Source organism: Callorhinus ursinus, unplaced genomic scaffold, assembly GCF_003265705.2.
Source record: "Callorhinus ursinus isolate GAN/ISIS: 27379988/994484 unplaced genomic scaffold, GSC_fseal_2.0 scaffold25, whole genome shotgun sequence".
In the NCBI taxonomy this organism is placed as follows: Eukaryota; Metazoa; Chordata; class Mammalia; order Carnivora; family Otariidae; genus Callorhinus; species Callorhinus ursinus.
Genome location: NW_027397087.1, coordinates 36,679,793 through 36,705,310, shown reverse-complemented (window position 1 = coordinate 36,705,310; position 25,518 = coordinate 36,679,793). Strand labels below are relative to the sequence as shown.

General features: G+C 36.5%; 1 protein-coding gene across 1 annotated transcript in view; it reads right to left on the bottom strand.

The window, feature by feature from the left end:
- The window catches only part of ARIH1 (ariadne RBR E3 ubiquitin protein ligase 1), a 117,625-nt gene that overhangs the window by 48,146 nt on the left and 43,961 nt on the right, over positions 1–25,518 (bottom strand). The window contains exon 2 of the mRNA XM_025884608.2: positions 22,408–22,475. Coding sequence (XP_025740393.1) covers positions 22,408–22,475 — 68 coding nt within the window. The remainder of the gene's footprint in view (positions 1–22,407; positions 22,476–25,518) is intronic.

The window sequence follows — 25,518 nt, the reverse complement described above, 5'->3', positions numbered from 1 at the left end:
TCCCTCTCCCTCTGCTTGTGTTCCCTCTCTTGATTTGTATCTGTCAAATAAATAAATAAAATCTTTAAAAAAAAAGTAGAAAGCATATGAAGCTACTAAATATGAACAGGTAAAACAATTAAACACCTCGTGTTTAGAAAAAATATTCATGCTCGTAAGAAGAGAAACTTCTGCCATCCAAATTTGACTACATGAAATTAGTAACTCCTAATACTCTGGTGATCATTCTAGACACCATTCTATGCATATACAGCCAAAAAGACATGTGTCTATAATTTCATGTAAATAGTATTTACTGCAGATTTATAACCTTCAGTAAGCAATATATTAAGATATTTGTCAATAAACATAAGTTTTCATCACTACATAATATTCCACTGTAGGTATGTACTGTAATTTACCTAACTAGCCTTATACTAAGGGACATTTAAATGTTCCACATATAAATAATTCTAAATGAAAATCTTGGCCCATCTGATTGGGGGAAAATATCTAGACTTAACTTGCATTTCTTTGTTACTGAGGCTGAACACATTTTTCTGTGAAGATCTTACTATTAATTTATGAGTTCAGTATGTCAACAGAAAGGGTAGACCTTCTCATGGACTACTTTCTTCCCCTCAGTTTCTAGTTTGCCCTCAACCTTGTTTAATGATGTTTAACTGTCACATTTAATTGTCATGTAGGCATACTGATCATGCAACCCTGTGTGAGTTCTGGATTTCATATCAAGCTTTACAAGATCTCATTACCTAAAGATTATAAAAATTCATCCATGATTTATTTAGGCTTAAACTGTTTTCCATTAAAACTGTTGATTCACAGGAAATTATTTTTGTGTAATAAGGAATAAAGTTGGGATTCCGTTTCTTTTTTTTTTTAGATTTGTGAAAGTGAGAGAGAGAGAGGGAGCACACAAGCAGGGGGAGCGGCAGGCAGAGGAAGAAGCAGGCTCCTTGCTGAGCAAGGAAAGGAGCCTGATGCGGGACCCCACCCCAGGACCCCAGGATCAGGATGGGAACTGATGGGAACCAAAGGCAGCCGCTCAACCCAGTCACCCAGGTGTCCTGGGAGTCTATTTCATTTTAATCTAAATGGCTAACCATTTGCTGAAGGGTGTTTCAACTACCCCAAACACTTCCTCCTACCTTTAGGTCTCAGCTTAACGCTCAGTTCCTCCCCACCGTGGCCCCCAAATTAGGTAAGGTTCCCGGTATAACCTTCTCATGGTACTTTGTGCTCTTGCACAACACCTAATCACATGATCAACTCTGAAATCATTTACGTTTTCTCTGCTAGGGTGTAAACCCCATGAGGACTATCTTATTATTGCTGTAGCCCCAGTATCTAGAAGAATCTTATTATAATAATTTTTTTTTAAAGAGGAACCGAAGTAGAGTAACTTCTTAAAGATAATCCACAGTGACAAATCTGAATTCCTTTGCTTTAGGCATATTTCAGACTGTAATGGGTTTATCAACTTTTTGAGACACTCTGAAGACTTCGGAGAACTCTCAAATACTGCACAGGTAAACAGAATGGGGAGTTTAAGAATCCACTCATACGGTCAGACATAATGGGCCTAGAAATCTTTTTCTTTTATTAAGTTCCATTTTATAAGAAATTTAACATTTTAAAATTTTGTTTTGTTTTTATTACATGTTCTACCAATGACTGTAATAGTTATTTGGAAATATTGAAATCTAATTTATTTTCACTAAACACTTAAAATCAGTACTTAAGTTTATTTCTTAAGTTGTCGACTTTAAATATATTGGGCACTTTTAAATTTTTAAATAAAAGATTTTTAAATCTTTTTAAAAGATTTTATTTATTTATTTGATGGAGAGAGAGACAGTGAAAGAGGGAACACAAGCAAGGGGAGTGTGAGGGAGAAGGAGACTCCCCAGCAAGCAGGGAGTCTGATGCGGGGCTCGATCCCAGGACCCTGGGATCATGACCTGAGCAGAAGGCAAGCGCTTAAGGGCTGAGCCACCCAGGCGCCCCTGATTATCATTTTATGTAATTGTTTCACTAATCATATACATTGTTTTTACATTATATAGCTTTCCTTTCAAGAATGGTAAAAACTTTTTTTGTTCCTTAACCTGATTACCTAATTACTCAGACATAATTCAAATGCTTACTTTGGCCAAAATGTGTCTCCCCCGCCCCCATATTCTTTATACTGACAGCATCCATTTCCTTCTGGTACCTATTGTTATTGAAGTCTGTGGTCAAAATAATTTTTCTCATTTTATAATTCAAATCCTTTTTCAATTGGCATATTTATAATTTTGTTTTCTTCATTCTTGAAATTTAGTAGTTCTGTAGGCTTTATCTTAGCATTCAAACTTTCTTTTTTTAAAGATTTATTTATTTATTTATTTATTTATTTATTTGAGAGAGAGAGACAGTGAGAGCAGGAAAACAAACAGGGGGAGTGGGAGAGGAAGAAGCAGGCTTGAGCCCAACGTGGGGCTTGATCCCAGGATCCCGGGATCATGACCTGAGCCAAAGGCAGACGCTTAACGACTGAGCCACCCAGGCGCCCCTCAAACTTTCTCTTTCAAAATGCCATTCAGGTTTCAATCACTTCAAGATCCTTTTTAGTTATTAAGGCTGTGTCCCCCGGATTTGTACCTAGTCTTTGTTAATTTGTCCTCTGTGTCTACCATTTGCTAATTCCTTCTTTGTCCTTTTCCTGTCTTATATGTATCTTCCAGAGTATCTGCTCTGTTTCTTGCTGTTGCCAATGTGGTTTAAGTTGTGTGAGATTACCTGTCCCTTTTTTCTTCTTAGTTTCATCAGCTTCTTTTTTATCTTGTTCTGTTGTTTCATCAATTCATCTTTGATCCCTCATCTCACAGTCTATGTTTAATTTCCTTAAGAGAACAAAGAAGCTTTTTCTTTCTAATTATGATAGTTTTATTAAGAACTACTATGCTCAAGAATATGGGTGGATTCTTAATTCCCATACTTTGTTTACCTGGTCACTATTTGAAAAGTCCTTTAGTTACATCCTCCCTCATGCGAAACAGGCCAAAATGAAGAGACTGATTCAGTGTGAAGCACTGCTGTTCAGGTATCTAGTTTAATCAGTTAAGACACATTTCTCTCTGCTTCTATGACTTTACTAAACAGCTGCAAAGCTTATCCTACGACATTGCTTCCCTCCTTTCCTTTAACTCTTGCCACCCACCCCTTTTTGAGAAAACTATTCATTTGATGAAAACAGAAACAAGAATAGCAGTGTGGTTTTTCCTTTAGTGCAGTCTTTCCTCAGTCAGGGAAGGGTAGAATTAGAGTAACCCCACCTCATCTATCACATGGCCTAGACTTCTCTAGATTAAGGTTGTTAGAAGGGCAACTGGAGAGGTTTCTCAGTAGAGATTTTAAATCCTCTTCTCTGTCTAAGGTTTTCTGTTCATTTAGCATGTTTACCGAAATATGGTTAAGCAAACTGGCACTTAATTAGCCAACTTTCCAGATTATCTAGATCTTAATTTCTCATTTTACTTGACTTCTGGACAGAAATATACCAAACAATTTTAATTAAATTTTAAGGCACTAACAGTTATGGCCTAAGAACTGTGTGTGATTGTGGGGACAGGAGACACGGTTGGTAGGGTACATAGCTGGCTATGTTTCTTTTTGAATTCTGAATGATGGTAGCATCATTGTTTGCCACTTCAATATTTAATTTTGCCATTAGGAGTTTATCTTAAAAGCCTCTACATTGGGCACCTGGGTGGCTCAGTTGGTTAAGCGACTGCCTTCGGCTCAGGTCATGATCCCAGGACCCTGGGATCAAGTCCTGCATCGGGCTCCCTGCTCAGCAAGGAGCCTGCTTCTCCCTCTGACCCTCCCCCCTTTCATGTGCTCTCTCTCTCTCTCTCATTCTTGCTCTCTCAAATAAATCTTTTAAAAAAAAAAGCCTCTACATCTTCACACTTCATAAAAAGACCACTGTTGAAGACGTACTTATTTTCACACAGAATCAGAAAAGCAAAAAGGTTAAGCTAATTTAAAGTTATATAGTGTGCTTTTCTACTGTATGTTCTGAGGCTGTTCAGAGTTCAATCCTTACAGGTTTTTAATGTTCCCATTATGTATTATTTGTAACAAGTCCGTTATCTAATGCTATAATCTAAGAGGGAACAAAAACACACAATGAAAACGAATAAAAATAATTATATATGTCCATGTATAACATGCATGTACACACACTTTTATTTTACTTCATTATTCTCGTGTGGCATTTCATGGGTACCAGACTTCAATTTCAAAAGGTCACAATTATCCTATACCTTAATTATAGTTCTGATAAAGCACTAAAAAAGGTCTGTGACTCCAACATCTCTTCCAGGAATTGCGATTTCAACTATTCTTTGGGTCCTATTAACCTGCTTCTAATGGTGTAATTTTTCTACTTTTAGAAAAAGTATCCTTGGGCAAAAATGTCAAAGGAGCAAAGGAACAGCTTAAGTTTGTTTAAATCATATGGATGAATAAAAACAATAGACTATGAAAAAGGAGTCTTAGAACGGTACAACTGAACAACAGAGTAAAAAATACACTAAGAGAGAAGGCTTTCCCACATATAAACATTAGTTTCAAAGCTTAATCCTCATATTTCACAGAAAGAAGCCAGGAGATGCAGTATAGTAGTATAAGAAATAGTAAAGCCAACAACAGTTCTCTCTTCTAGGGAATGAGATTGACTAAAACTGAAGATCTGGAGCAAGAGTTGTCATTTAAAACACTAAAACTATTAGACTTTTAAAAACCTGTTACTTTGATAAAAATTTAAATCTAAAAAGGGCTCTTCAAGTAGAATGTGGTTTTTAATGGTATTCTTTTAAAAGAAGGACTAAAGTGAGAATGTAAAATGACTGGTACACATATGAACCTGTACCAGGTAAAGTTCAGAATTCCAGAGAACTAAAACTTAGGGATAGAAAAGTAAGGACTTAGGGATAGAAAATCTTTTTTCTAAGGAAGACTTTTGGCCCTCATAAGAAAAAAGATGTCTATAAAAACTTGTTTTAAAAGTTTTGTGCTTTTTTATGCTAATCTAAAAAGTTTAGTTCTCATTTTAATGTATTTATGTGGTTTATAGCAAAATAAACATACTGGTCATGTATTTATTTTTTTTAAAGATTTTATTTATTTGAGAGAGAGAGAGGGCGGGGCAGGGGAGGCAGCAGGACCCTGGGATCATGACCTGAGCCAAAGGCAGATGCTTAACCCACTGGGCCACCCAGGTGCCCCGGTCATGTATTTTTTTTTAAAATACTTTCTGAGATTATAAGACTTTTCTCCTATGAGAAAATCAACCTAATTAAAAAAACAAACAAACAAACAAAAAAAAACGCATGATCCTGAGCTTGCTTACTGCTGAGCAAGAAACCACTTAACAAAGAAGCTACTAAACAAGTTGCAGTACAAAAATTTTTTTTTTTTAAAGACTACATTTTTAAATAGTCTCTACGCCCAACATGGGGCTTGAACTCACGACCCTGAGATCCAGAGTCACATGTTCTACTGACTGAGCTGCCAGACACCCCGTTATTACATAACTTTTTAAAGTTTTTATTTTAAAGTTTAAAGTTAACATAGAGTGTAAATATTACTTTCAGGTATACAATATAGTGATTTAACACTTCCATATAATACCCAGTGCTCATCACAACACAGGTACTCCTTAATCCCCCCATCACCTATTTAACCCAACCCCGTACCCACCTCCCCCCTGGTAACCACCCGTTTGTTCTTTATAGTTAAGAGTCTATTTCTTGGTTTGCCTCTGTCGCTCTCTTTTTCCCTTTGCTCCTTTTGTTTCTTAAATTCCACATATGAAGGAAATCATATGTATTTATCTCTGACTCATTTATACTCTCTAGCTCTATCCATGTTGTTGCAAATGGCAAGGTTTCATTCTTCTTTATCTTATTGCATAATTTTTGAAAAACTTTCTGCCATTTGTTCCTTCATACTTTATCCTTTCTGGTTCTGAGCCACGACAAAAGCAAATATATTAAGAAATGAACCTCAGTGAAACAGATGCAAGATAACTCCTTCTAGGCCTGAACTAGCACAATTGTAACAGAAACACAATAATCTATGTCATCTTCCCAAAAGACTCACACCCCATTACAAAAAAATTTAAATATACTAAAGTCGAAAGAACAGTAAATTGAACTCCCACATACCCTTCATCCAGCTTTGACCATTATCAACATTTTGCTAATCAAAAGGCTTTTCTGAGAAATAAATTTTATTCTCATACAAACTTTTAAGGTAGATCTGAAACTATGCCAAATATTTTAAGAAGAAACTAATGACTATTCCCTCACAGGCAGCTGTCCACGTTCCCTGGCTTGATTAGAATTATTTCAATTTACCTAATTCTTCTAACCTAAAGCTTCTGAATCTTCAAAAACATTACAATATCCAAAACTTTACAACTTATTTACACATGTGCATTTCTCCGCACCACCCCCACCTGAGGGAAAGCTTCAAAGCTTTTATTATTTTCCCAAAAGATCTATGGCCCCCAAAATGACAAGAACCAATATTATTTTCTGAAATGATTATTTTACTTCAAAGAAAACAAAGACAGTGGCTTCTGTGCCCTCTGTCCAAATATGTGCATGCAAGGGAAATGTCTACACCCTCTGCTCTGCTCAATGGTCTTTTCCTCCTGCTACACAGAAGCAGCACAACTTAGTAAGTAAAATGAAACAAACTACTTGTTTCATGCAATAGTGGATCTGATTCCAACTAAAGAGAAATATGAAAAATACATACAAAATATTTGAAAATGGTATTTTATTATTTTGATAACGATGTCTCAATATATTTAATGAAGTCCTTAAGTCATAAATGTTGAAAGCTTATAAACCAAAAAAGTATATTTAAAATCTAGCTATGCTAAAACTAAGAATAAGGCATCAAAATACAGGACAGTATGTATTTAATATCCATTTTTACACAGTTCCCTCACATATGAAGTAACTCCATGTGGGAACTGTGCTGGTCAGTGGCAGTGTTTATGGCTGTGAAGAAAAGAGATGGACAACTATTTCAATACGACATGCTAAGTGTACAAAAGGGAGGAGGAGAATGTCAGTTAAGTATAGAAAACAGCAACTAACTTCAAGACGTTAAAATGACTTACCAGTAAATGTGTTAAGAATTCAGACATTAAGGTGATCCTAGGAGGATCAGATGAGTTGCATATGATACAGGATTGTACATGACGTCTGTGAGTACAACCCCAGAATGAAATATTACTGATGCTCTCTGAATTTGTATAAAATACAGCTCTTGAGAAGATCGGGGCCTCAATAGTCAAGGGCATCCTGACAGAGCGTAGAGAAGTAAGTAGAGACATACAGAACAGAGTGAAGGTATCGAAGGTTTTCAAAAGTCTGAGGGTACAGCTTTGATGTGGTAGGAACCAGAAAGGTAGTGGAGGTTGATAAAATGAGCTGACATGATCCAAGTTTAGGACGGATGTGATACTAGAGCCCAGGAAGGCAGTGAGGAAACTGTCTTGGCAAAATGTTGATTTACTTCTGGTAACCAAAGACACTATTAAACCTAAAACAATCCAGAAAACAAACCAGATCTTTCCCTTTTAAGGTTGTTCCTTTTCCTCTGTGTACAAATGTGTTTTAAAGTTATTTTTATTGTGATATAACACAATTCTAGAAAAGTGCATACACATCAATGGGCAGCTTACAAATTGTTATAAAGCAAACACCTGTGTATAATCAACCTAGGACAAGAACTAGAATACAGCCAGTGCTTCAGAAACACTCCAACATCCCTTCTCAGTAACAAACTCCTCTTCCCCTGAGGTATAATCACTATCCTATTTTTCTTTATAGTTTTACCACCTAAATATGCATCCTTAAACAATATGGCTTAGTTTTGCCTGTTTTTGAATTGCATATAAACAAAATCATATAGGACATAAGGTATTTAGAGGCCTTCCTATCACTCGATATGATGGTTTTTAAGATTCATCTATGTAGTCAGTTGCAGCTCTAATTTATTTTTTGTTGAAGTTATTACAGAAATATACCACAATTATAACCATAATTATAGGGTTGTTCGTAGGTTGGAGTTATTATAAATAATGCTATGAGCATGCTTATGACTTTCAATTTAGATGTGCATATTTCTTTCTACTAGGTACGTACCTGGAAGTGGAATTATTGGGTCAAAGATATGTGTGTAAATATGAACAGAAAAAAATAATAAAACATTTTTACAGTCTTTCTAAATTAACTTATCTGTAGATTCCTTTGGATTTCCTATGTACACAATTCATATCATCAGTGAATATTAATTGTTTATCATCTCCCTTACAGCTATGATACTTTATACTACTGGCTAGGATCATCCTCAGTATCATGTTGAACAGAAGTGAAAATAACAGATATCCATGTCTTGAACTCTATCTAAAAGGGAAATTTTTTCAACATTTCAGCATGAACTATGATATCTCCTACAGGTGTTTTTATAGATTTACTAGATTAATATACTTCCCTTTTGTGCCTATTTTCCTAATGCCTTCTTTTTAAAATCATGAATGATGACTGATATTTAGGAACAGCTCCTCTCTATTGAAATGTTTTTCTCATTAAAATTTGTTCAAGTGACCATACTGAATTGTTCCAGGCTAAACAAACCTAGGATTCCTGGGATAAATCAGAGTTGTCCAGGCTGGGTTATTATCCTTTTTACGTACTGCTGAACTATATAATTTGCAAATATTGTGGGTTTTATTTTTTGCACCTATATAAATGAAAGAAACTAACAAGTAATGTTTCAGTTGGGTTTTGGAATCAAAACTGTGGGTTTGGGGTTTTGGAATCAAAGCTGTGACAGCCTTATGAAAATGGGGGATCACTCATTTTGTTTTCTAAAAGAATCCAAGGTTAGAGAATATAACGTTGGAGTTACTATCTCACTAAGTGTTGGTAGAACTTTCCAGTATATCCATCTGGACTTAGACTTTTCTTTACAGAAACTCTGACTTTATAGTGATAGCTCATATAGGTTTTCTATTTATTTCTTGTCAATTTCAATAAATTGCAAACTTCTAAGAATTTATCCATTTCGTTTAAAATTTCAAATTTTGACACAGTTATCCACAATACCTCAGAAGTTTTTTTTTTAAATATCTGCAGGATTCAAAGTGACATTCTTTTTCATTCCTGATATTAGTGATTTTTCTTGATTAATCTCACCTGGGTTGTTAATCGGTCTTTAAAATCTTTTGGCTCCGGGGCACCTGGGTGGCTCAGTCGGTTAAGCGACTGCCTTCGGCTCAGGTCATGATCCCAGGGTCCTGGGATCGAGCCCCGCATCGGGCTCCCTGCTCGGCGGGAAGCCTGCTTCTCCCTCTCCCACTCCCCCTGCTTGTGTTCCCTCTCTCTCTGTCTCTCTCTCTGTCAATTAAATAAGTAAAATCTTTAAAAAAAAAAATCTTTTGGCTCCTTGAGCCACTCTACTGTATGTTTCTTTTCTGTTTTATTAAATTCTGTGCACTGTTATTTCTTCTTGTAATTTCTCTGAATTTACTTTGTTGCTCGTTTTCTATTGTGACATGTCTAGTTCATTACTTGAGACTTAAGATGAAAGCTTAGTTCACTACTTTCCTTATAAGCACAACTTAGACTGCATTCCACGATCTCCCCCTTAATATTAAAATAGTTGCTTAAATAACATTATGAACAGTTGACACTCTGACAACATTGGTAGAACTTAAAATGTTGACTTAAAAGAATACAAAGGTTAGTTACAACATAAAGGCATTTATACTAATTAAAAGATGGTACTGTTTATGAAAACATTTTCCATGAACACAGTGTTTTGTTTTGGTTTTTTTTAAGATTTTATTTGACAGAGAGAGACACAGCGAGAGAGGGAACACAAGCAAGGGTGGTGGGAGAAGGAGAAGCAGGCTTCCCACGGAGCAGGAAGCCCAATGCGGGGCTCGATCCCAGGACCCCGGGATCATGACCTGAGCCAAAGGCAGATGCTTAACGACTGAGCCACCCAGGCGCCCCTGAACCCAGTATTCTAAATTGGCATTTGTCTTTCAACCTACTGAAGTATCCTCTTACTATCACTTCCACTGTTGCTGTTAAGTCAGCTGTTCTCTAAAAAGAATATATAAGTATATACTTTCTATATATTTTTTTCTATGTACATAATATATACACAAATTTTTACTCTTTGAAAGTAATCGTCCTTGTATCTAGCTTTCATGATTGTCTATTTTTGCTGTTGTTTCTGTAGTTGTACTATGATGTTTTAAAATGTGGATTTCAGAAAAAAATATGTGGATTTTTTACCATATTTCATGAAATCTAAAATGCTTTGGACCTGAAATTTCATGATCTTACCAGAAAGTGAAATGGGAAAATTTTCACATAGGTCAGTCTATCAATCTTGTTGGACTTACAAGTTGCCATCAATTGAAAGATGCATTCAAATTTTAAGCACAATAAAATATCTTAGAATCAATGAAACAGTATTTATTATGCATGGGAACTATTAGGCTTCTTAAACTCTGTGGCGTTTTTTTTCTCTCACCAAACTGGAAAATTATCAGCCATTATGTCTTCAAATACTACCTTTGGCTCATTCTCTCCTAAAACTCAGTTAAGATCTTCTCATTATATCCTCCACATTTCTTAACTTCTCTTCTGCATTTTCCATCTTTTGGTGTATATACTTAATTTAGAGAGTGGTTTGGTCTGATCTTCCAGTACACTAAGCCTCTCTTTAGTTTTGTCCAATATGCTGTTCAATTAATTCACTGAGTTAATTTTGCTTATTTTGTTTAGTTATAGAAATTGTCTTTTTCGAGTTGTTTTCCTAACCTTGCTGGAACCAGATCTTCCTGAAACTGCTGAAACTGCTTCCTAACAAGCAGTTTCAACACTTACACTTGACTTATTTCAATAGCTGCTTTCAGTGTTTAATTTGACACTGGTTCCATACCCATATGAGCTGCATATAAAGAAATGGAATTATGAATTGAAAAAATAAAACACAATAAACTAAAAATAAATTAATAATAAAAGAAAAAATCTTTTTCATATCTTTAAGATAGCTCATACTTTCTAGTTCCCTGTTGATGGTATACCCATTTGATCCAGTTCTGACAATTCTAGTATCTGGAGTCCCAAGTTGTTATGTTTTAATTAAAAAAATAATTTGGGGAAGTAGTTTGAGGCTTTAATGTTCTTTTCCTAGAAGAGATTTTTATTTGTTTGTGTCAAATGCCTGGGTACATTAACAGTCTGGGACCATCTTAATCTACATTCAAGGTTTAAGGTTTTCTTGGGTACCCAGATGACATGAATACTATCTTTAATCTTTAGAAGAACTGGTTTATCTAATCCTTATTCTTGGTGGGCCTAAGACTCCAACCTTCCCCCCCACTAATTAAAGGGCCAATAAAAATCACAGCTACTTTAGCTACCTCTCCTAGATCAGAATATACTTCCAGTGCAAAGCAGACTGGAATGCTTGGCTCATCTCTCTAGATTTCCATATTCTCTAAGGCCTTAACCCTCTAATTCCTATTTTACTAATTTTTTGATATTCTTGATTCTTAAAAAAGATTTTATTTGAGACAGAGCAAGAGAGAGTGCACGAGCGGGGAGGAGGGACAGAGGGAGAGGGAGGAACAGGCTCCCCAATGAGCAAGGAGCCCAATGCGGGGCTTGATCCCAGGACCCCAGGATCATGACCTGAACTGAAGGCAATTAACTGACTGAGCCACCCAGAAGCTCCAGATATTCTTGATTTTTAAAAGATGTTTCAATATCATACAGATTTCGTTACTATATCTAGTGGATAGAATGGTCCAAATTACCAGGAGTTTCCCAGAGTCTCATATTTTCTCTGTCACAGTTAAAACTCCACCTTAACATCTCTTCCACCCACTCTGCTTTCAATTAACCATCACCATCCTAAGTCAAGCCAACATTTTCCTTTTACCTGGGTTATTAAAATAGTTTTCCAATGGGTCATCCTGTCGATGGAGAATCAGCTCATACTGTCACATTTTTTTACTGCAATAATGCCCTTATATCACATTTCTCCATAAAACAACCTTCAAACCTCTCTGCTTAATAGGAAAAAAAGCCAAGTTCACTTGCTTAGAATTCAAGGTCCTCCACAGTGTGCTTCCTACTAAACATGCCCCATCATTTTCCTTCTATCTTTCTTGTACTCCAGTTACTCTAAATCCCATTACCATACAACATATGCTCCTTAAACTACCCCCTTCCCCCGACTTGATTCCTGAACCTGAAATGCCCAGGTACCCACTTTGCCTGCTCTCCCAAGCCCAATCAAATGCCATCTCATCAATAAATCCTTTCCTACCTGAGCCAGAAAGAACCTTTTAGGTATTCCCTTAAAGTTTTATCTATAAGTACCTTAAGGGTAAAATGGTGTATGATACACTGTTCTGTGTACCTCTTCATCACCAAACCTCTGCTCAATGTCTTTTACACAGCTGATATTCAAAAACATTCTTGAAATTTATGAAGTAGTAAGATAGGCAGACTAGGGACAACAGAATAACGTCAGATGAAGTAACTAATGGAGAAAACTGCTCCGAGTTCATACAGCTAGGTGGTGGAGCAGAGATTCCATGTTCTTAACCACTATAGTATAATAAGAAGGTACATTTGCCGCTTTCCATACATGCTCCCCGATAACATCTAAACTGTTTAAACAGTAAAAACCCACTATATTATATTAGAGTGATGAATGCCATCACAAAAGCCTAGTTTCTGACAAACCAAATTTACTCTCACATCTCAGAACTTAACTGTGAAACAATGTATTATTAGTAATGTGGCTAAGAAAAGTTCCATACCATCATGATAACATACAAGTACTGGTTCTAGTAACTATTCACTAAATGGTGTTAATGCTTCAGAATGAAAACCGGAAAGCTATTTGCAACATAGTCTGCATTGAAATCAATCTTCAAGATTCTTTGATTATACCTGTCCATGATAAGCAGTGAGTCATCGACCACCTATATATTTCCCCTTACCTCAAATATACCAGTTAACTCATTAACACCAATCTTATAGAGAAGATACTTATTTATTTTTTTTTACTTGTCATCAACTCTAAAAAAGCTTGATTTGGGGGCGGGGGGGCAGTTGTCTCTAGTTCCTGACATACTGAAATCTGATTTACATGCTTGTCATAATTTACAGAAATTACATGCATATTATAAAAAATAAAACCTAGAAATGGTTGAACTAAAATATTTACTAATCACTGACTACATATTAGGAATTATGTTATGTCCTAGTAATGGAAGATGAGTAAGATAGTTCTTATGCACAAACAACTCTAACGAAAGCGTTTAAATATTATATCAAATACATATAAAAGGGCCAATGAAGAAGTGATTAACTGTCTTGAGAAATAAGAATAGCCATCTTAGAAATAAAGCTTAAGTTAAAGCTTTATTTAAAGAACAATTAAGGGGGCGCCTGGGTGGCTAAGTCGGTTAAGTGGCTGCCTTTAGCTCAGGTCATGATGCCAGGGTCCTGGGATAGAGCCCCGCATAGGGCTCCCTGCTCAGTGGGGAGTCTGCTTCTCCCTCTGCCTGCCACTCCCCCTGCTTGTGCTCTCTCGTGCTCTGTCAAATAAATAAATAAAATCTTAAAAAAAAAAAAATTGGGAAAAGGGACAATACAGAAGGCATGCCAGGCATGGGCCAATGACAGTACAGTTCTAAAAGTGCTCCCTAGGGCTTTGTAGCTAACAGCCTACATAGATATCCACAGAAGCCCCATGTCAGACAAAGGAAACAATTGCAAAGTTGAGTCAACACAAAAATGAATTTGGTGACATCTTAAAAGTTGTGTACTACTAAAGTATAATATGAGAACAGAAATAAAGATAAAAGAAAGGCAGACAGAAGCTGGATTTTCAGAGGTTCATTTATTTGAGAGAGAGAGAGAGAGAGAGAGAGAGAGAGTGCACAAGCAGGGAGAGGGGCAGAGGGAGAGGCAGAAGGAGAGAAGCAGACTCCCCACTGAGCAGGGAGCCTGATGTGGAGCTCGATCTCATGACCCTGATATCATGACCTGAGCCGAAATCAAGAGTCAGAAGCTTAACCGAATGAGCCACCCAAGCGCCCCAGAAGCTGGATTTTTAAATGTCTTGTCAGGGGAGGTGGGTGGGAAGAATGGGCAAAATAGGTACAAACTTCCAGTTATAAAACGAGTTAAGTCACAGAGATGAAAAAGTACAGCACAGGGAATATAGTCAGTAATATTGTAATAACATTACATGGTGACACAGGGTAACTACATTTATCATGGTAACCACTGAGTAATATATAGAATTGCTGAATCATTATGTTGTACACCTGAAACTAACATAACATTGTACATTATATTTCAATAGAAATAATAAAAAAATCTAAGATTAAAAAAAAGTCTTGTGATAAAAAGAAAGGGAAAGGGCGCCTGGGTGGCTCAGTTGGTTAAGCCACTGCCTTCGGCTCAGGTCATAATCCTGGAGTCCCAGGATCGAGTCCCGCATCAGGCTCCCTGCTCGGCAGGGAGTCTGCTTCTCCCTCTGACCCTATCCCCTCTGATGTGCTCTCTCTCTCTCATTCTCTCTCTCTCAAATAAATAAATAAAATGTTTAAAAAAAAAGGGGGGGGGAAAGGACAACTCACTTTCCCAGTCTCTCCTGCTGAAAGGATTCAGGCCTAGAAGGAGCAGGGTGACCTATAGTTATGAAAAGCACAGTACTTGAAGAGTTGATGAGGAATTCATTCTGTCAAAGGGGTAGGATACATCCATCTTTCAGAGGCCAAAACAGCAGAAATACTAGTTGTGCTGTCACTTGCCCAATATTCATGAAATGAGCTGTGATGCCTGTGACCAATGGCAAGAGCAATAGCACATTTACTAAAATAGTCTGACACTATGATTTGGGCACTTTTCCTGGATGCATAGTCTTCATTTACTGGCTGATTTTCCCATCTTTAATGTCATTTTCACCTATCCTCTTCAAGTATATTTACAACTAAAAACCCTGACTGATATACCAGGAAAGGAGAGGGCTCAAGATAATGACAGATGAAATAATGGAAGCAACATCCCACAAAAACCGTAAGATCAAAGCCCAGATGGAAAGGTTAGCCTTTAAAGTTTAGAAGTAGAAGGGCAGATAGAGTTGTTGCTGCACTTCTGATTCTCTGATTTGTTGTTCTGCTTCATGTGGAGGAGCATGGGAAGAAATCTAGTGAATAGAGAAAATTCTATTTAATTTATACAACAGAAAAGAAATTAATCTACATAGTAAAAATTCAGAAGGCTGGGCAGGAAAGAAAATGGCAAAGGCGGGGAAAGCTGCTATGAGAGAGAAAAGATGACATCAAAAAATTTCAATGGTCACTTCTCCATTAACCCCTCACCACCTTCACCAAAATGTATTTTTAAAAGAACAAATTACTTGGTTTTGGGGTCAAGACAAATTTGTTTAAACCATGGACTGGAAGTCTGGAGAAAAATAAGAATTATTGGCAAGAGGGCACCTGGGTGGCTCAGATGGTTAAGCATCTGCCTTCGGCTCAGGTCATGATCCCAGGGTCCTGGGATCGAGTCCCGCATCGGGCTCCCTGCTCCTTGGGAGCCTGCTTCTCCCTCTGCTTCTCTCTCTCTCTCTCCCTCTCTCATGAATAAATAAAATCTTGAAAAAAAAAAAAAAAAATTATTGGCAAGAAATCTTTTTTTTTTTTTTTTAAAGATTTTATTTATTTATTTGAGAGAGAGAGAGAAACAGCATGAGAGGGGAAAGGGTCAGAGGGAGAAGCAGGCTCCCCGCCGAGCCGGGAGCCCGATGTGGGACTCGATCTCGGGACTCCGGGATCATGACCTGAGCCGAAGGCAGTCGCTTAACCAACTGAGCCACCCAGGCGCCCTGGCAAGAAATCTTATAGCTCTATGGCCCTCACTAGACCGTAAGGTCCTCCTCCATGGCAGGGACTAGGGCTCCCTAATGAATAAACAAACGAACAAAAAATTAATATGCCTGGTATACGGAAATGAGGAAAGACAGCAGAAAGAGATGACAGAATTTGAAGTACTTCACAATTTTGCCTAGGGTAAGACTTCTCTTTAAGGATGTCAAAATGAATAGAAATGATGCTTGAATATATTGTGTTACCACCCGGGAAGTACAATTTTTTAAAAAAAAAAAAATGCTATCTAGGGGGCACCTGGGTGGCTCAGTCATTAAGCGTCTGCCTTCGGCTCGGGTCATGATCCCAGGGTCCTGGGATCGAGCCCCGCATTGGGCTCCCTGCTCCGTGGGAAGCCTCTTCTCCCTCTCCCACTCCCCCTGCTTGTGTTCCTTCTCTCACTGTGTCTCTCTCTGTCAAATAAATAAATAAAATCTTAAAAAAAAAAAGGCTACGTAGGGGCGCCTGGGTGGCTCGGTTGAGTAAATGTCTTCTTTCAGCTCGGGTCATGGTCCCGGGGTCCTGGAATTGAGCCCCGCGTCGGGCTCCTTGCTCAGCAGGGAGCCTGCTTCTCCCTCTGCCACTGCCCCCTGCTTGTGCCCCCCGCCCAGAAAGCAAGCAAGCAAGCAATGTAACAAAATTACTGGCTATACTGTCTAACTTTTCTTATGATTCCTGGGATCCTAAATTGTTACAAGATTGTCATACGAGTACACCTTCATTTTTATACTAAAGGAAAGGAAGATGCACAGTGTCACTCACATTCTGAGTTTCTTCTCATTTTCCAAGGGTATTAAGGGATGGGGAAGGAGAAAGAATGGAAAGGGGCCTAGGCATTGGTGTTTTTTAAAGTTCTCAGGTGATTCTAATGTGCAACCACTTTAATAGTTTATCAGTTCATTCTTTAGGGTTTCCCAGGTAGATGATTATATGGTCTACAAAAATTTCTCTTTTTTTAAATTTTTATTAATTTGACAGAGAGACAGACAGTGAGAGAGGAAACACAACCAGGGGGAGTGGGAGAGGGAGAAGAGGGCTTCCTGCCAAGCAGGGAGCCCGATGCGGGACTCGATCCCGGGACTCCAGGATCATGACCTGAGCCGAAGGCAGTCGCTTAACCAACTGAGCCACCCAGGCGTCCCTCTCTTCTTTTTTTAAATAAATGTTTTCGTTACAAATGAGTTCTTATTTTCTGAATTACATAGTTAATGTGTTATTATAACACTTCTCCTGGGATTACTGAAGAAAGTTCACAGAATACATAAAAGTATAAAGAAAATCTAAATATAATCCAAATACTCCCATCGCCAATTTTTATACCACTTATTTAATTTTCTATGTATTATTTTAAATAACAGTTATCAGAACTTCCAGTACTTTTAAATGCTGGTGACAGCCAGTACCCTGTTTGATTTTATTGGACATCCTTCCAATGTTTCAAAATTAAGGGTAATTCTGCTTTGGATTATAGTTGATGCCTTTCATGACACTGAGAAATTACCTTCTTAGTTTGTTAAAAATTGTTTTTTTCTAAATCATGGGTATCACTAACCCGTTAAAAAGTAGTAAATACTATAGATGAATTATTTTTTCCCTAATGGTGACATATTCTTTCTTTCCTAGGAGAAATCTACTAGACCATTAATTCTTCCAATTTAAATATTATTTATGAATTCAACGGCTATGTTCATAATAAAGGTGATTTATATCTTATGCAGTCTTTCTCAAATTTTGTAACAAGAGTTATTCTGATTTGGCTAATAGGAATTAATGATGTCTTCTCTTTTTCTATGTTCTGAAATAATTCTCAATAGAAACTTGCAGTTCCTTGATGGTTTATTACATAGAACTTGACCATAAAATCATCTAGTGGTTTTTGGAGGAGAGGGATCTTTTGGTAAATATTTACTACATTTTTCCATGGTTATTTTTCTACTTCTTGGGGGACAATGAAGTAATTTCCATTGCTAAGCTTTCAAATATATTGGTAAAAGTGGTACTCAGTATTTATTTATAATTCTGAAATATTTTTCCTATCTATAATTATGCATTATTCCCAATGTTGTTTATTTGTGCCTTTCTCCCCTACCCCCATCATATTTGCCAATGGTTTACTTCCTCACCCTTTTCGACATAGCTTTTACTTTTTTAAGAACAATCTTGGCTGACAGCAAAACTCAGCAGAAAGTACACAGCATTCCCATTTACCCCTTGCCCGCCCCCCACACACAACCTGACCCACTATCAACAAGTCATACCAGAGTGGCACATGTGATAGAATCAATGAATCTACATCGACACATCATTATCATCCAAAGTCCACAGATTACATTACGATTCACATTTGTGTTGTACATTTTATGGGTTTGGACAAAGGTGCAGTGATATATATGCAACATAACAGTTTCATGCAGAATAGTTTCACTGCCCTAAAAATCCTTTTTGCTCTATATATTCACCCTTCCCTCCACCTAACCCCTGGCAACCACTGACCTTACTGTCTCTGTAGTTTTGCCTTTTCCAAAATATCATATAGTTGGAATCATACAGTATGTAGCCTTTACAGATTGGCTTCTTTCACTTAGTAACATGCATTTAAAGTTTCTCCATATCTTTTCATGACTTCATAGCTCATTTCTTTTTAGCACGAAATAATATTCAAGTGTCTGGACGTACCACAGTTTATTCATCCATCCACCAACTGGAGGACATCTTGAGAGTTTCCAAGTTTAAGCAATTATAAATAAAAATGCTATGAATATTCATGGGCAGGTTTTTGTGTGGACACAAGCTTTCAGCTCATTTGGGTAAACACCAAAAAGTATGACTGCTGGATCCTATCGAAAGAGTATATTTAGTTTTCTAAGACATTGCCAAACTGAAAGCAAAGCAGCTATGCCATTCTGCATCCCCACCAGCAATGAGAGTTCTTGTTGCTCTGCATCCTCATCAGTATTTCGTAGTGTCAGTGTTTTTGGATTTTAGCCATTCTAATAGGTATGCAGTGGTATCTTGTTTTAATTAGCAATGCCCTGATAATATATGACGTTGAGTATCTCTTCATATGCTTATTTAACACCTGCCTATCTTCTTTAATGCATTGTCTATTCAGATTTTTGCCCACTGGGTTTTTTTTTAATTAGTGAGTTTCAGGAGTTCTTTGTATATTTTGGAAAGTCTTTATCAGGTATCTTTCACAAATATTTTCTCCAGGTATATGGCTTGCTTCTCATTCTCTTGATATTCGCCTTTAAAAAAATCATTTTCAAAGATGTTTTATGTATTTTTGTTATCTATTTCAATTATGTTGCTTTTATCTTAAGTACTTATTCTACTGTCTTTGGGTTTATTTTGTGTTTTTCTAAGTTCCTGTTTCAAAGGCTTTGTTTTCTACCTCTTTTTCTTTTTCTTATAAAGATACTAAGCCTGCAAATTCCCCTGTATCTCTTCAGCCATATCCTACATTTGTACTGTCACTGTTTAATCATAATCATTTTTGGATAATGAGTTACTTGAAAATGTGAAAAGAGAGTGCATATTGATTTTTACTGGAATTTATTATAGCCTAAATTTGACCAATTTGAAAATAACATACTCTGAAAGGTACCATACCAAATACCAATACATAATTTAAATTCTCTGTTTACTGACAGAGTCTAGAAGAAAACACATTAGTGTAGAAAGAATTATGTGCCAAGGGAGATAAGGAAAGGAGCATCCACAAAACAAGAATTAAGTTACTAAATAAAATGGATACCGTTGAACTAAACAATTCAAGATGGCTCAATAGCACAATGCGTGCAAAAAGAAACGCAAGTTAGTGAATTAAAGATAAACATGAGGAACTTCACAGACCAGAGTAGAAAGACAAAGATGACAAGTACAGAAAAAACATCTTGAAAAAAAAAATTAAAATTAATTTCCAAAAGGGATCCAGAAATTTCAACATGTGACTAACAGGGATTCCAGAAAGCACTGAGAGAATCAAGAAAAGGAGAAATAATAGCTAAGAATTTCCCCAAACCAAAAATATTAGTTCTCAGACTTAAAGAGCCCAACTGAATATACTTTCAAAAACTACCCAAAATTTCAGAATATTAAGGATTTCTCTTAGAGTCCTTAAAAATTTTAATACATATGAAATGACTTAAATGACTAAAGATATAATATTCTGGGGAGAAAAAAGTAAATTTGGAGAAAACGGTGGGATGCAAGAGACTAGCCAAAAGGAAAAAAAAAGTCAAATATATGTTAGTAAAAGTGCTCATAAAGGTGCCCACTAGAAAAACTGAAATAAAACATGTAACTCTGAGATTGGGGGGGACAAAGGGGGAGAAAGACTTGGTATCAAGGCAACAAAAAACCAAATAGAAAACATAATAAATACAAAGCACAACTTACAATGGCAGTAATTAAATCTAAACATATTAGTAATCATAAAGTGTGGCAGTGTTAATATCAAACATAGAGTATAATGTGAAACTCATTAAATGAGACAAAAAGATATTGCATATTGGTTTTAAAAACACTATTTAAAGATTTAAAGGTTCCCAATAACAAATCTTCAGAATATACAAAAAACTGAAATTACAAAAAGAAACTGAAAAGTTCACACACACAGACATTTCCAAGGAGCTACTTTTTAATTCATACTTACCACATCTAAGTACAGTATTTAATTGAAAAATGCTTTCAGCAGTATCAACAGTGTTATAAGAGAAAATTTTCTTTGAAGAAATACATTAATAAGAAACAAACTGTTAAGTCAGAAGAATATCAGATATAAATAATGAAAACTCCTTTTCCTAATAGAAGTGTCACAAAATAAGCCAGAAAATAAATGTTACCAAAATTAAGAAATACCACTGACTTCAAAAAAGGTGGTCAGATCCACAGGGGGCGGCAGGGGCAATCACAGTCAGGAGCATTTTATTCTTCATGAACCCTGGGAAAACTATATATGTTTAAGAACATAAGCTTTGGAGTCCAACAAACATGAGTTTGAGTGCTAACTCCTTGTGTTACAAAACTGAGATAAATATATTAAGTCTTACTTTCCATATCAATTAAGTGGGGATAATAGTTTCTAACACCATAAAGCTATAAGGAGGATAAAATGAAATAATGCCTGGCACAAAGGGCTCAATAACTGATAACTATTACTTGTTACTATTAAATTGTAGTTGGGGTGCAATGCGTGAGAAATTGAGCAACAGGGACGCCTGGGTGGCTCAGTTGGTTAAGTGTCTGCTTTCGGCTCAGGTCATGATCCCAGGGTCCTGGGAGCCTGATTCTCCCTCTGCCTGCTCCTCCCCCTGCTTGTGATCTCTCTCTCTCTCTGACAGATAAATAAATAAAATATTAAAAAAAAAACCACACACACAAAAAAACACAAAAAACTGAGCAGTGCTCTTAGTATTATTTAATATGTTTTGCAAAGTTCTTTCAATTTTAAAATCAAATGGGAAGTATTTTCCATTTATTTCTCATAATATTGGGGTTCTCAATTCCCAACTAGTGTTAATTCTTTATTAAAATTAGGATTGCTAATTTTAGACTGAAGAATATGGTTGACAGAATAAATATAGGCTGTCACCCCACCACCTTAACAAGTACTCCTGATTATCAGTCTAAGAAAAAAGATTAAGAATGGCAGTAATATTGTCCTTCACTAGTCCTGTAATTTCTTCCCTTTTAGAACTGGAAACATTTTGAGAGAAAATATAAAAAAAATACTCAATGGAATATCATCCTGCCTGAAATTAGAGAACCAGTCCGAACAGCTATTCTGATGGTCAGGATACCCTGAGCAACTTATTTTTACTGAATAAATGTCATTAATATGCTTAACATAGATTTAAAGTTTTATGGGCAAGAAAATTTTAAGTAATTAATGGAAGGTATTATTCATATGTTTGAGGACTGTATCAAGTGCTTTTTAAAATGTATTTTATCCTCTTCCTTTAAGCAGGCTCCACACCCAACTTGGGGCTTGAACTCAGGACCCTGAGATCAAGAGCTGCATTTTCCACCAACTGAGCCAGCCAGGTGCCCCCTCGACCACTTTTTCAAAACACATTTTTAGTTCTCAGTACTCAAGACGATGTAATTTTGAAGATACTGAAGGAGAGCCCCCACCTTAGCTCCAAAATAAAAGGAACATTAAGTCTGAGTTCCCTTAACATTAAGTTTATTGCAAAATTTACATATGAGGAATACAAGAAATTAAAGCACATACTACTTGCTCACTGGTTATTTTCACATACTGGTCTATAAATCAATTCCTTATTTGCTTCTTGTAAATTCAGTTCAACAAGCTTTCTGTGCTACTTTTAAGTACAAAGCTGACAATAGTTCCTTACCTTTCCATTAGCTTCTCTTTATCCCAATTGAAGTGGCTAAGGAGTATTCTTGTGATAGTTGCTGGATTCTAAAGAAGGGGGGAAAAAAAGTTATTTTAAGGTAACAGTACTTCATTGACATTTAGTGAATTTTTAGGTTGAATTTAATTTCATCCCACCCAAATTTCCTTTCCTAAGATATTTCTTTATTCTACAAAGAAAATACAAAAATAATTGTGAGATCAAGACTATTTAAAAATAGTCTGCCACACAAATTTGTCAGTTTTCTATAGAATTCTAAAGCAGAATTCAAAATTAGCCAAAAAATATGAATAAGGAAAATGTGGTTCATAAATACAATGGAATATTAATCAGCCATCAGAAAGGATGAATACCCACCATTTGTATCGACATGGATGGAACTGGAGGGGATTATGCTAAGTGAAATAAGTCAAGCAGAGAAAGACAATTATCATATGGTTTCACTCATATGTGGAACATAAAGAACAGCACAGAGGACCACAGGGGAAGGGAGGGAAAACTGAATGGGAAGAAATCAGAGAGGGAGACAAACCATGAGAGACTCTGGACTCCAGGAACCAAACTGAGGATTACAGCAGGGAGGGGGGTGGGGGGATGGGGCAACTGGGTGATGGGTATCAAAGGGGGCACGTGTGGTGAGGAGCACTGCGTGTTATATGCAACTAATGAATCGCTGAACACTACATCAAAAACTAATGATGTACTATATGCTGGCTAATTGAACATAATAAAAAAAATTTTTAAAAAAGCCAAAAAGAAATTTAATGAAAACTTGCTGTATTAAATCAAGCACTAATTAAAATTAAATCTTACAATTAAGATTTAGCAGATTGTCACTCTGTTAATCAACAAAATTTCTAATTAATAAAATTTCTAATACCTTATTGTATTGAATAGTTACAATTCAATAATAATATTGAATGGTTTAGACCATTTATAAGTTATAAGGTCCTTCAGAGATATTTAATGAAAAAGACAAAATATTTATACTAGGTAATAATTTAGAGAGTATAATCCGAGGATGCTGTTTCATTTCTAGAAGGATAGGCTAACAGCATGAAATAAACCCAAGTCTGACTGTCCTATTGTTTAATGCTGTCATTTATTTTTATTAATATTTATTCCCATTTCTCATGAAACTAGTCAGGTTACTATCTGGGTACAGAATTTTTACTTAAAATGCTAGTTACAACGTCAGAGGTGGAACTCAAACCTGAATCAAATAACATTTCAAAAAGGATCTCTGCATAAAACTACTTTTGTGTCACCAGAGTTAGACCACAGTATTAGTTAACAACTGATTTAATTAAAAAGTAATCTTGTATAAAAATGTCATGAAACAATACAATTTGTCACAGGAAAATTCACATACATTCAATCCCCCCCGCAAAATCCAAAGATGGCAGACATGGTAACTCTCATTCACCCACTTTAGACACATTTTGCTAATCCATTTAGGTACTCCTTGCTTCTTGGGCCCAGACTCCCTTAAGAATCCTCCTTTAACATAGCATTCAGCAGACACCACCACTTTACAAGAGTCAATATGTGAAAAAACAGAACAAAACAAAAAACCCCTATTAACTGATCCTATTTTATGTTTATTTGTACAGAATATACAGACACTGTTCTGTCCAGCTCTTTCTCAGAAATATGATTCAACAATTTATTAACACTCCAACCCCCCTAACCCAACCCAACTCTGTTTGGAAACAGGTTTTCACAACAGGATTTGCGCCTGAAATTGAAATAGTTACTCCTTTAGGTTTAGTCATATGTAAAATAAAGGCAATAATCCTATCGACTGGGAGAATTAAGTCCAATAGCATCCATGAGAATTGTGTGACTATAACTCTGTGGCACCCAAATACACTGTGTTCTCTGCCACTAGACAGAGTGCTTGAGGGAAGATGTTTCAGGAGTTGTTGAGTCTCAACTTGCCAAGAGAAAAAAGGGAGAAGAGGACAAATGGCCTCTGATGCCCTTTGATGTTGCTGTCGGGTCTTTTCTGTGCTTGAGTTCCACTATCAAAACCTGGTCCCATCCAGAGGTTCCCAAACCTGTTCCTGGCTCATCAAAATTATGGAAAGTTCAGTTAAAACACAGATTACTGGGGTCCACCCCCATAGAGGTTTGGGGTAGGGCATCCCCAAATGTGATCATGACCCAAGGGATTCAGAAAATTCGACCAGCAGTCCCCCAGGATGAAGAAAACGTGACAATTTTTCTATTTCTTATCTCATCCTTCCTGTGTAGGTGTATGTGCCTGATGTACATATTACATCGAAGGCAGATGCTCCAAAGTTTTTCCTAATGGGATAGACTGAAAAAATTCATCTAAACCACAGTAGCATGATAATGCCAAAATACTTATATATTCTGCCAGGGTCTAGGCTATGGGGCAAGAGATATTTCACAATACTAAATAATTATATTTTGGTCACTATTTCAATGTAGCTGGCTCAAGTCATTTATGCGCACTGCATTAAGGAAAGGCACTGGGAGAATAACACATAATGTGAATCTACTGTACGCCAAGCCCTGTATAAGGCACTTTATATACCCCATTTAATTCTCAAAGCTCTCTGTAAGAGAGCACTTACCTGCCATGTTAAATACGAGAAAACCATGACTAGATTCTTTGGAGGTTATAAAAATCACCCAATATTATCCAGTTAATTAAGTGAAAAAGTTGTGAATTTTAGCCTAAAACAATCCGAAACTAATATTCTTTCACTTATTCCATGTAGTAGAACCTAAAGGAATATTAAAGATCTCATTTAACTACTAGTTGTATGTATAAATATCCTTTACATACTCCACCAAACGGTGTTATCAGGACAGGATGAGGAGGGGATGGCAGAAAGCTAAGAGACGCAAGGGAGCTCTCTGGGAATGTTCTATTTTTTGAGTGCAATGGTTGGTTATATGAGGGAAAACATTTCTCAAAAACAAACTATACACTTAAAAATGGGTATATTTAGTCATATAGTAATACACCAATAATGTTAATTTATTTAAAAACAAAACAATGTGACTTCTGGTCCTGGCCAAGATGGAGTAATAAGCTCACTGCAGGGGCTCTCTCTC